The sequence below is a fragment of the Melanerpes formicivorus genome, unplaced genomic scaffold (genome assembly GCF_026170545.1).
Source record: "Melanerpes formicivorus ecotype bairdi unplaced genomic scaffold, bMelFor1.0.p_v2 SCAF_47, whole genome shotgun sequence".
Classification (NCBI taxonomy): Eukaryota; Metazoa; Chordata; class Aves; order Piciformes; family Picidae; genus Melanerpes; species Melanerpes formicivorus.
The window spans coordinates 2,395,669-2,407,988 of record NW_027142399.1 but is presented as its reverse complement, the minus strand read 5'-3'; the positions used below and the strand labels follow the sequence as shown (position 1 = coordinate 2,407,988).

The following is a 12,320-nucleotide window of genomic DNA, read 5'->3' as shown; positions in this document are numbered from 1 at the left end:
CAAAGCCTGAGCATTAGCAGAAGGGTTTTCTCTGAGTAAGGCAGCAGCAGCCATCCTCTGCAATCCGTGGGGGATGTGATGTGCTGCAACTTGCACCCTGCCGTTGAGCAATCGGCTGCGTAAGGGTTTCTTGTGCCTGCCCGGCTCTACGTCTGCCTGGCGCTGCCCTGGAGGGAAGGGTTGGCCAGGAAGGAGGTGGAGGTGGGACAGCAGCAGGAATCTGCAGCTGCAGAGAGATGTGGCAAGCTTCGCCCCCGTACCCTGCTGCCCTGCGGCGGCATCTGTGCCTGGGAGGTGACCCAGAGCTGCCAAGCCTCCCTTCCTCATCATCCAGACTCCCTTCTTGCCCTTGAGCCTCCCTTCCTCACCATCAGCTCAGCTCTGGTCTAGTTGAGAGGCAACCCTGCCCACGGCAGAGAGGTTGGATTAGATGATCTCTAAGGTCTCTTCCAGCCTAAGCCATTCTAGGATTCTATGATCCCTTCATCACTGCCTTCATGGTCTCTGCATCATGTGATAAGACAAGAGGGAATGGATTGAAGCTTGAGGAGGGCAGATTTAGACTGGAGATTAAGGACAAATTCTTTCCAGTGAGGGTGGTGAGACCCTGGAACAGGTTGCCCAGGGGGGTTGTGGATGTCCCCTTCCTGGAGTTGTTGAAGGCCAGGCTGGATGAAACCTTGAGCAACCTGGGCTGGTGGGAGGTGTCCCTGCCCATGGCAGGGGGGTTGGAACTTGATTAAGGTCCCTTCCAACCCAAACCATTCTATGAATCTGTGTGGAGATATCCTGGGCTTGAGGAATGCCACAGGAATGTCCATGGCACCTTCTGCTGATGACCAAGTGGCACTTATCATATGGACACCACCAGTGTGGCTCCACAGCAGGTCCAGCCCGAACAAACAGTCTTGATTTGTGAATGAGGGAGCTGGGGAGTGGAGGAGAATGACTTTGATGTGGAGGGATATGTTTTGGGGGTTGAACATCATCCTGGCTTGAGGGCACTTCAGCCTGTGTCCTGCCATGTGGTACCCTCGTGGCTGGGCGTGATGTGGCATTGACTCAGCCTGGGGCCAAGGGCTAAGGCCAGGACACAGAGAGATCAGTTTCTGGAGGATTTGAGCTGAAAAGCGAGTGAAGGTCGGGGAATTCCTTGGGACAGACAGATTGGAGGCATTTGGCTGAGTGTCTGCATGTCTAATCCCTTCCTGAGGCAAGGATAGTTGAGGGACCAGTGGGCAGAGACATCTGTGGAGTCCATCTGCATCAGCAGTGTGTCATATTGCGGTGCTGGGCAGCACACATAATTGATTTTTCATGCTGGGCACGGAGTCATTTCACGTGGCCGTGGAGACGCAAGGAAACCATCCTGAGCTGTGAGGTCATGTGGAGCTGCCTGCAAATGTGTTGGCATGGAGGCTTCTTCAGGTGCATTTCAGCCAGCGTGGAGGGGTTGGGATCCCTTTGTGGGGTGATGAAAGCTCAGCATGAGTGAAGGTTCTTTGGCCCTTAGCCCTGCTGCAAAGGGGACAGCTCTGCCAAGAGATCTCAGCCTTCCCTGTTCACACTTCCCATCCTAACAGCATCTTCCTCACACAATGTTCTGTCGATTAACCTCAACCCAGACTTGCAAAATCTGGGCTCTCCCTTTGCTGGGGGATGATCACACATGGTTTGGCATCCCAGCCCTTCCTTGGAGCAAGCAGCTGGAGGCTTTGGAGCTGAGTCTCCATTGTGTGTCTCTCTGTATCCCTGGGTGATGATGGAGGGGGAGGTTAATATTGAATCATAGAATGGTTTGGGTTGGAAAGGACCTTAAAGATCATCTAGTTCCAACCTCCCTGCCATGGGCAAGGACACCTTCCACTAGACCAGGTTGCTCAAGGCCCCATCCAACCTGGCTTTGTACACTTCCAGGTTTGGAGCCTTCACAATGTCTCTGGGCAACCTGTTCTAGGGTCTCACCACCCTGATGGGGAAGAACTGCTTCCTAATGTCCAATCTAAGTCTGGCTTTTTGCAGTTCAAAGCCATTTCCCCTTGTCTTGTCACTCCATGCCTTTGGAAAAAGTCCCTCTCCAGCTCCCATTTCAAATCCTGGAAGGCAAAAGTCACATCACTTCTTCATTGAAGATGGCAGAAATGGCATCATCAGCCAGAGATTTAAGGTGGGTACAGCAGAAGTCCAGTTTAGAGTGTGCCTGGGCAGCAGTGTGTTCTCTCTCAGATGGTGGGGCTGACCAGGACCACTGTTTCATGGAGTGCCAGACCTTAGCTGTGGCTTCGCTTTGGGAGGGTTCAGGCTGTGGTCTTGTGGCAATGGAAACATCCAGGGTGGTGGAGGAGCCCAGCCTGAAGAGAGTGAGGAATTTCAAGAAGCTTCTGGTCCCAGGCAGGAGCCAGTGGAATACCTCAGGCAGCCTTCCAAGCAGCACAGACTATCTGGCAGTTTGCTCGGTGGGGATCGCTGCCTTTGGGGACCTCTTTTCTTCTCGTTGCTGCGGAGCAATTTGAGCTTTGCTGCTGGCACTTGGGATGTGAGGAGCTGGGTTTGAGCCTCTCCTTTGCAGAGGAGCGTCCCCCAGAGCTGGAGAACTGATACAGGGCAGCTGACATGGGCAGGACCTGGCCTTGGTGTTTCCACTTGACCTCCTTTCACTTGGGGCTGGGTGTCCATTACAGGCTTTGCTGAGCCCACCCCACGCCCCCATTAGCAGCGTGTGCCTGAGCAGGGGGATTAGAGCTGCGGAGCACTGCGGTTCACAGGGATTAGAGCGAATTAGCACTGGGGGAAGCAGCCTCATGGGGCTGTGCGAGGCAGGGAAGTGTCCTCCCAGCCCTGCTGAGGAAGGGCAAGGCTCAAACCGGCCTGGAAGTGAGCTCCTAAGTCAATTTCAGAGGGGGACACCCTGGCTGTTTGACAGGCTGAGAGTTGGGACTGTTCAGCCTGGAAAAGAGAAGACTCCTGGGGGGGATTTCCAGTGTTTGAAGGTGGCTGCAGGAGAGCCAGGGAGGGGCTGTTTAGAAGGGTTTGTAGTGACAGGACAAGAGACAATGGTTTGAAACTGGAGAAAGATAGATTCAGGTTGGACATTAGGAAGAAATTCTTTATTATGAGGGTGATGGAATGCTGGAACAGGTTGCCCAGGAAGGTGGGGAAGGCCCTGTCCCTGGAGGCATTCAAGGTCAAGCTTGATGTGGCTCCAAGCAGCCTGATCTAGTTGGGGTTGTCCCTGCTTACTGCAGGAGGGTTGGACAAGTTGACTTTTAAAGGTCCCTTCCAACCCAGTGCATTCTATGATTCTGTGTAACTGGGATGGTGAAGGGTGATGAGGGCTTGAGCACTGCAAGAAGATGCTTCAACTCCAGAGCAGGTTTGGACAGGTGGCTGCAGCCTCCTGAGCTGTGACCTTAGCCTCCACAGGGGTGTAATTAATTCCAGGCTCTGCCATCAGGCTGCAGGGTTCACCAAAGGCTTGGGAAGTTGGTAGCCAAGATGCTGTTATATTTGAAGCCATTTGGAAGCCGATTCAGGAGTGTTTGCCTTGGTGGTGGTGGCTTGCATTGGGTTAACAGTGGTGGCCTCATAGCAGGGCTTAACCTCTGCTGCTGCTTGGTCTTGGTGGAAAAATCTTTTTGCTGACTGCTTTGCATAGTTTCTCTGAGAACTGTTAAACCATGGCCATGTTCCCCAACCTCAGAGGTGGCTGATGCTTGCTTGTGTCCATCTGTGCCCCTTCTAGCAGCTGAAATGGGGGGGACAGAGCAAAGCTCCCCACCAAGGAAAGCCCTACTGCAGGTCCTGTCCCTGCTGCTGAGGCTGAGGCAATGTTCCCACCGTAGCAGCAAGCGTTGACTCAAGCCCTGTGGTTTTGCTTCACTTCAGCCCAGGGGTTTCTCTTGCACTTCTTTCCCTTCCTCTCCCCACAAAAGCCAGGGAGGACCAAACAAGCTGTGACCACCAAGCTGCTGTTCCCCTGCGAGCTCCTGGGACTGGAGGGGATGCTGCTTTCCCAGGATCTCCGTCCAACACCCACATCATAAAGCTGGGAGAGAGGGAATGGAAAGGAGCCTAAAGGAGGGCAGCAGGCTTGGAGAGCAAAGCCTGGGACTTCGATAGTGGGGGAAGCATCCTTTCACCTGCTGGTGCTGCTGCCTGCTTCCTCACCAGGAGACAAGCACTGCCTCACCTCTTGTGTCCAGTTTTCCTCATGGGCACATCTCCCCTGAGTGCCTCCTTGCACCCAAGCAACGCTGTCTCCATTTTACAGAGACCTGAGGCCGAGCAGAGCATCCCAACATCTCGCCCTCACCTCAACCTTTCCTCTCCTTCCTTCCCTCCCTGTGATGCTCTAAGTGCCAGGAGTCCCAGCTTGGGAGAAATGCTTTTATCTGCATTTAGGGAAGAGTTTTCAGGCCCTCTGTTTAGGGGCAGAGCTCTGGCCCCCATGACACACCACATCTCCATAAGAAAGCTGCTGAATGCCGGAAGAAAGCCTGCTTTGTTGTGCTTTCTGCAGCGCTAAGCAGTGTGGGCTTTTGGTTTCCTCTCTTGTTTTTTTCTCTTGAAGCCCAGCTTTCATCTCAGAATATTTATTTTTCACTGCTTGAAGGAGAGAGAAGAGGAAAAAAAAAAAACCCCACACCTACTTATTGCTTTTTCTTTTAAAGTACTGTATTTATTTTAAATTAAAATAGCAAATGTCTTGTGCTTTTGGTGAGGGAAGCAGAGCTGATCTCTGCTGAGGTGCTGCATGAAGGGAAACCAAATCTCTCCTCTACCCTGCCCTCCACCTCTCCCTTTCTCGCCCATCCTCAGCAAGCCCTGTGCTCACCCTTCCTTGCTTCCCTCCACCCTTCCTTCCTTCCATCCTTCCTTCCTTCCATCCTTGCTTCCCTCTGTTCCCTTTTCTCCAGCTTTCTATCCCACTTTCCCTTTCCCCCACCCCCCCCCTAATTTTCTCTGCCCTTTTGGGCCAAGGAGCCCTAATTGGAACAGGCCGGCTCCTCTCCTGCTTCCTGCGTGGGAGTGAGAGGCAAGGCTTGTGAAAACAGTTCAAAAGTGCAGGCAAATTTTTGCCTAATCCTGCCTAAATAACAGGGGGCTCAGCTGGGGTTAGCTGCCCGGGTGTCCCTGCTCCGAAGCTGGGGGCACCTGGGAAAGGCAGAGCTGCCCCAGGGGGAACGGAGGTGCCTGGTGTTGGTGGTGGAAACCTGACCTGGGGAGGTGGTGCCTCCGTAGCGCTTGGCTGGGGAGCGTGGGAAGGGTCTCAGCTCCTGGCTCCCCTCTTCCCAGCCTCCTCTCATCCTGAGAAAGGTTTCTCAGCGGCTGAACCCTGCTAGCTGGGGGCTGCTGGGAAATCTTCTGTCCTTCAGCTTCCCCCATCCCTGGCTCTACCCTGGTTTTGGTCCTCAGGAAGGCTGGGACAGAGGGGGCTCAGAAGGGGTGGGATGAGCTCAGGCAGTGTCGGACTTGGTGTGGGCTGGAGATGGGGAGTTTTGGGGCTTGGTGGTCACAGATTCACTGTGGGCACACAGGAAGAAGGCAAGAGAGTAGACTCTTGTCCTTTCTTGAGCCTCTGAGAAACTTCTGCTCCATCACAGGCATCCCAGGTGGGAGGATGTCCTGGACCATGGACATCTCAAAGTGGGCATCACTGGTGGCTCAGAGAAGCATCTGAGCTAGCTCAAGGACTGAGGTCTTTTGAGGGAGACAAGTACCAATTAGCATCTTAGAGAGATGGTTTTCTGGGCTGTCTCCAAAAGGTCTGGTTTGAAACCAACAGACATCTCCCCATGCTATTTGGAAGCACCAAAGGGCATGAAACCTTCACAGTGTCAGCATACATTGGAGTTAGCCTCTGGTCCAGAAAGGGGAGGATGAGGAGGCTTTTACCTGAGACTACAGCACGTTGGGTTCCTGACCTTAGTGTCCATCCATCAGAGCCAGGGCAGGAAGAGGCCACTGGGTCATCTGGCTCCACTCTGGCCACATCCATTTACACACAGGCTGCTGGGTCAAATAACAGGGACCAGACAAGGACACACTGGGGCTTTTTGATGGGAAAGAAAGCGAGTGGCCGAAGGGAGCTTTAGAGAGGCACTGACCCTGAGTGGAAACTGGGGTGAAAGATGACTTTGCTGCTGCTCAGAGCAGGGTTGTTGGGTTTTTTCCCCCCTTTGCTGCCATCTCTCGTGCTTATGCAATCAGCTGTGGCTGCTCTGCCGTGCGAGCGCGGCCGCTCGCCTCGGAAGGTCAAAAGCCCCAAAGTTTGTAAATCGTCCTGCACAGAGATCAGAATGGTAGAAATAGTTTATAGAGCCTGGTGAGAGCAGAGTCAGGGTTTGGCTGGGTGATGAACTCGGTGATCTTGGCCTCGTTGCAGGCTGCTTTGCTCCCAGGCTTCATGTCTGTCGGTCCGGCACCTCGCACAAGTAGGGCGGTGAGTTTTGGGTAGATCCTCCTGATGTGGTGCTGGCTCCTGGCACTGTTAGAGTTGATATTATCCTCTTGGCTTTGTGGAGTCTCATCCAGGTTGCTGGAGGGAAAACAGAGTCTGGGTTTGAGAAGCCTTCGAGATCTGGGCAGACACTGGGACAGGCTGCCCAGGGAGGCTGTGGATGCCCCCTCTGGGAGTTGTTCAAGGCCAGGTTGGATGAGGTCTTGAGCAACCTGGTCTAGTGGAAGGTGTCTCTGCCCATGGCAGGGATTGGAAGCAGATGATCTTTAAGCTCCCTTCCAACCCAAACCAATCTATGGACCTATGGATGTCCAAGTGAGCCCCCAGATCCCTCCTTGCTTTGAAAAGCTGCAGCCAGATGATTAAATGTCACTCTCTGCCTCCCCACAAGGCAAATTCCTTTCTCTTTGCTCTACAGCTGCTGGAGATGCTGGTGACAACGTTTTCCAGAGTGACTGCACCTCCTGTTACTATTTAAAAATCAAACCATAACACCCTGCCTGCTCTCCCAGGAGGAAAATGAAATGCAGCTCCCTCTCAGGGAGGAGGAGATGGCATCTGGGCAGCAAACACCATGTGGGTTCTCAAAGACGGGCACAGGCTGCCCAGGGAGGTGGTTGAATCCCCATCACTGGAGGTGTTTAAAAGAGGCAGAGGTGTGGGGGACTCGACCAGCCTTGGTAGAGCTGGAGAATGGTTGGACTGGATGATCTGAAAGATCCATGCCCTCCAAGCCTGTGTGTGCACGTGTGTGCGTGCGTGCAGTGTGACGGCAGGAGGGACACAAAAGGAGACCTTTTATTTGTGCAAGATTTGATGAAAAACTTGTTGAGAGGCTTTGGATAGCAGTGAAAACTGAAGCCCATGGAGCTAAGCCATGGTTGCTTTTGTTACCAAAATTCTGCTTGGCTCTGACCCTTAGACATCCCAAGCTGAAGACAAAGGATTTGGTTGTGGGTGCTGGAGGATATCAAGCCCTACAAGGAGAGGCTGAGGGAGCTGGGGTTGCTTAGCCTGGAGAAGAGGAGGCTCAGGGGAGACCTTATTGCTCTCTACCACTACCTGAAGGGAGGTTGTAGCCAGGAGGAGGCTGGTCTCTTCTCCCAGGCAACCAGCACCAGAACAAGAGGACACAGTCTCAAGCTGCACCAGGGGAAGTTTAGGCTGGAGGTGAGGAGAAAGTTCTTCACAGAGAGAGCTGTTAGCCATTGGAATGTGCTGCCCAGGGAGGTAGTGGAGTCACCATCACTGGAGGTGTTCAGAAAGGGATTGGACATGGCACTTGGTGCCATGGTTTAGTAGTCATGAAGTGTTGGGTGACAGGTTGGACTTGATGATCTTTGAGGACTTTTCCAACCTTATTGATTCTATGCTTCTATGATCAGCACAGGCTGACTCTCCTCCCTTGCACCCTGGAAAGTTACACGGAATCACAGAATGGTTTGGGTTGGAAGGGACCTCCAAAGGTCATCTAGTCCAACCCCTTCTGCATAAGCAGGGGCATCCTCAGCTAGATCAGGTTGCCCAGTGCCCTGGGCATCACGCAGAGCTGGGTAAAGCCCATCATGCTCCCTAGCCATGCAGACACTTAAGAAAGAAAATGATGTTTAGGTAAACTCAGGATCTCAAACCCACAGAGGCAGAATTTAGATGAGAAACTTTTTGGCCTCACCAGCTTCTCCAGCTCACACGGCCAAGACTTGTCCCCAGACACATATGCAGAGGTTTACCAGCGCACGTTTCGTTTCACATGTGTGAGCTGCTCTGTGGATGTGGAACGCTGCTGACTAAAACAAGGCTTGCTAGCAGGCTGGGGGCTTTTGGGCTGCTTTGTCTTCTGAAGAAATTGTAACTGGCAGCTATGGTCTAAGAGGGGAAAAGAAAAAGGAGATGAGGTTTCAACCCTGAACTGAGTTCTGCCAGGCAACCAGCCCCAGAACAAGAGGACACAGGCTCAAGCTCCGCCAGGGGAAGTTTAGGCTGGAGGTGAGGAGAAAGTTCTTCACTGAGAGAGTTGTTAGCCATTGGGATGTGCTGCCCAGGGAGGGTGGTGGAGTCACCATCCCTGAAGGTGTTCAAGAGGGGATTGGATGTGGCACTTGGTGCCATGGTTTAGTTATGAGGTCTGTGGTGCCAGGTTGGACTTGATGATCTTTGAGGTCTCTCCCAACCTTGGTGATTCTGTGATAATGAGGTGTTTGGGCTCGATGGGCTTCAGAGGTCCCTTCAAGCCCCTGCCATTCTGTGCTCCTGTGTGAAGGAGAAGCCTTGAAATGCACACTGTGGTGTTTAAACAGAGGCCTTCCTCTGGCTCTTCGCTTCCACATCTGGGAGCAGACTGTTTGCTTCTCTGACGACCTCTCCCTGGGAATTCACTTTAAAGTCATCCCTGTTTTGACATGTTGTTTGTGCAGAGCTCAGCGTTCACCTTACTCAACCGAAACCTTATCCCCCCCTGCTACTGAACAATTGATTTGCTGGCTATGTGCAAACCCAGCCCCACGGATCCTGCCGCACAAAGCAAGGCGGCTGCGAGAGGTACTCGAGCTGCAGAGAGAGAGAGAGAGAGCGCCAGGGTTTTGCACCCACCTCACCTTGCCCTGCTGCTGTCTGTGGCTTGCCCAAAGGAGGTCACCTCCACCCAGGTTTTCCTGAGTGGTTCAGTGTTAAAAGTGGGGCTCGAGATGTTTTCTTGCCCCACCTCTGACTCATCCTCCCCGAGCACCGGGGAGCAGGGCAGTGCTGCTGAACCAGGCGGCAGAGGGGAGCGGATTCCTGGGTGGTCTCTGCAACCGCAGAGCACAGCAAGCAGAGTGCTCAAATGTAACACGAGGATGAAGGGAAAGGGGCACTGAACCACTTTCTCCTGGTGTTATCTCAGGGCAGCAGATGGAGAACAGAGATAGTGAGGCTGCCTGCTCCTTTTTTCCCCTGCCCTCTCCAGCTAAATTCAGTAACTAATGAAGTGCAATTTCATAGAATCACAGAATCATTAAGGTTGCAAAAGAACTCTTAAGGTCATCAAGTCCAACCATTAACCCAGCACTGCCAAGTCATCACTAAATCATGTCCCTCAGCACCACTTCTCCACGGCTTTTCAATCCCTCTAGGGATGGAGACCTCAGCACTGCCCTGGACAGTCTGTTCCAAGCCTTGACAACCCTTTTGGGGAAGAAATTGTTCCTCATGTCCAACCTAAACCCTCCCTGGTGCAAATTGAGGCTGTTTCCTCTTGTCCTATCACTTCTTCCTTGGGAGAAAAGACCAACCTGAACCCTCCCTGCAGCCTCCTTTCATGTAGCTGTAGAGAGCAACGAGGTCTCCCCTCAGCTTTCTCTTCTCAACCCCAGTTCCTTGAGCTGCTCCTCACCAGCCCTGTTCTCCAGACCCTTTGCCAGCTTCATTGCCCTCCTCTGGACCCACCCCAACCTCTCAATGTCCTTCTTGAAGTGAGGACCCCAAAACTGAACCCAGGACTCAAGGTGTGACCTCACCAGTGCTGAGTTCAGGGGGACAATCCCTGCTGGTCACGCTGTTGCTGAGCTAAGCCAGGATGCTGAGGGAGGTGTAGCCCAAGCTTAGGAGGCTGCTGAAGTTCACTCAAGGTGGTTAGCCAGGATGCTGAGGGAGGTGTAGCCCAAGCTTAGGAGGCTGCTGCAGTTGACTCAAGGTGGTAGTTGTGTGAGGCTTTCCTTCTCTGAAGGAAGGTTTTTCAGGAATGCTTGGAAGAGCCAAAGCTTTATTCCGACGGAGCAGGGTTTGTTTGAATCTTTGCTGTTGTTTATGGAACTCTTTGGCTACAAATTGCTGCCTCTTTCCAAATTAGACAGAAGTTAAAAAAAAGGAAAAAATAGCAAGGAAGAGCTTTGCTGCTCCTCAGGAGTTACTCCAAGGCTTGGCCCTGAGCTGTCCCATGGGGGTGGCTGAGCATTGTTCGGTGACTCACCCTGAGTGGCAGCGCTCCGTGCTCATGATGTCATTTGGGGCTAATGTGGGATTTTCCAGCTCTTTGTTTTCCCTCCCTCCTCCAAAGGGTTTTCTGCTGCTCCTTCACCCTGCTCAGCTTTACTTCTTCCAGGATTGCCTGGGATTCTTTGCCATTTATCTTTTCCTTTTGCCTTTCTTTGGACTGGGAGCCCAGAGGTGGAATGGGAATTCAGAGGTGCTCTTCTCCTTGCTTTCTTGTTTGCTCTGGTGTGAGCACAAGCCCTATGAGGAGAGGCTGAGAGAGCTGGGATTGTTTAGCCTGGAGAAGAGGAGGCTCAGGGGAGACCTTCTTGCTCTCTACAACTACCTGAAGGGAGGTTGTAGCCAGGAGGGGGTTGGTCTCTTCTACCAGGCAACCAGCACCAGAACAAGAGGACATAGCTACACCAGGGGAAGTTTAGGCTGGAGGTGAGGAGAAAGTTCTTCACTGAGAGAGTTGTTAGGTGTTGGAATGTGCTGCCCAGGGAGGTGCTGGAGTCACCATCCCTGGAGGTGTTTAAGAAACCTGTGGACATGGCACTTGGGGACATGGTTTAATGGCCATGGTGGTGTTGGACTGGATGATCTTAGAGGTCTTTTCCAACCAAAACAATTCTGTGATCATTCTTGGCTGGCTTATGTGGAGCCTCATGTGCACCATGTCACCGTGACTCAGTTATATTCTTGAAGCACAGGACTTTTGTAAGCCAAAGAGTCTTCTTCTTGTGTTTTAAGAGCCTGCTTGTGGTCTTGCAGGGTGTAGATGCTGGGTTAGAGGGTCTGAGTGTGAAAATGCCAGAAACAAGAATGATTTCTCTGTTTTTCTGCCCAGCACAACTCCTGGTGTCTTTCCCAGTCCCACCTCCTTATGGCCATTTTTCTCTCCTGCTTCTTTGCAGACATGGAATGTGCAGATGTGCCTTTGTTAACTCCCAGCAGCAAAGAAATGATGTCTCAGGCATTGAAAGCCACCTTCAGCGGCTTTGCAAAAGAGCAGCAGCGCCTAGGAATCCCCAAAGGTAAGACAGGGCTGCCCAGTGAGCCCCAGGGAGGGTGGCCTCCTGCCTGGCTGCTCCTCCCTCCAGCTGATGTTCCTCTTTGTGTAGTTTTGCCTCATTTCTTGGCAACTTCAGCTGGAAAAGTCTGGACATGCAGGGAAACCCTTTCAGTACCCCTTACAAACTACACCTGTCTGACAGATCACGTCTGTCTGTCCTGCTGTGCTGGGTGACCGGTCTGGAGGCTCTAGAGACCTGCTAATCCTTTGGAGGCAGCTCCAGGACTTCAGTTTGCAAGTCATCTCCCATTTATACAGAGAAGAAGCAGGAATCCTTCAGTGGAAGCTGATGATAGGGAGAAAGCAACCCAGGTGGAGAAATGGGTGGGAGAGGACAGGTGGGATTGTCAAAAGTCCCAAGCAAATCCCAATCCTATTCCTTGCAGGAAATATGTCTGCAATAGGGCTGGTCCAGACTGGGACATTTTACCCTTGTTATGCCAGTGGACTGCCAACAGGACATTGGGACCATTGCTGGGATGAGGCTGTGGAAGTGCAGAGCAGCTGCAGCCCTTTTTTCCCTGGGGAAGTGGCTGGGGGTCGCTCACCAGTGGGTCTCTTCTGCACCCAGATCCCCAGCAGTGGACGGAGACACACGTGCGGGACTGGGTGATGTGGGCAGTGAATGAGTTCAGCCTGAAGGGAGTGGACTTCCAGAAGTTCTGCATGAATGGAGCTGCCCTCTGTGCCCTGGGCAAGGAGTGCTTCCTGGAGCTAGCACCTGACTTTGTGGGAGATATCCTTTGGGAACATCTGGAGATCCTGCAGAAAGGTGAGTGCTGGAGGCTCTGGGATTGCAGAATCATGGAATCACAGAATCACAGAGTCAGTGAGGCT

General features: G+C 52.7%; 1 protein-coding gene across 2 annotated transcripts in view; it reads left to right on the top strand.

Moving 5' to 3' along the window:
- The window catches only part of ETS1 (ETS proto-oncogene 1, transcription factor), a 106,233-nt gene that overhangs the window by 57,997 nt on the left and 35,916 nt on the right, over positions 1-12,320 (top strand). For both annotated transcript variants that reach the window (XM_068159993.1, XM_068159994.1), the window contains 2 exons: positions 11,326-11,445; positions 12,055-12,255. In XM_068159993.1, coding sequence (XP_068016094.1) covers positions 11,326-11,445; positions 12,055-12,255 — 321 coding nt within the window. The remainder of the gene's footprint in view (positions 1-11,325; positions 11,446-12,054; positions 12,256-12,320) is intronic.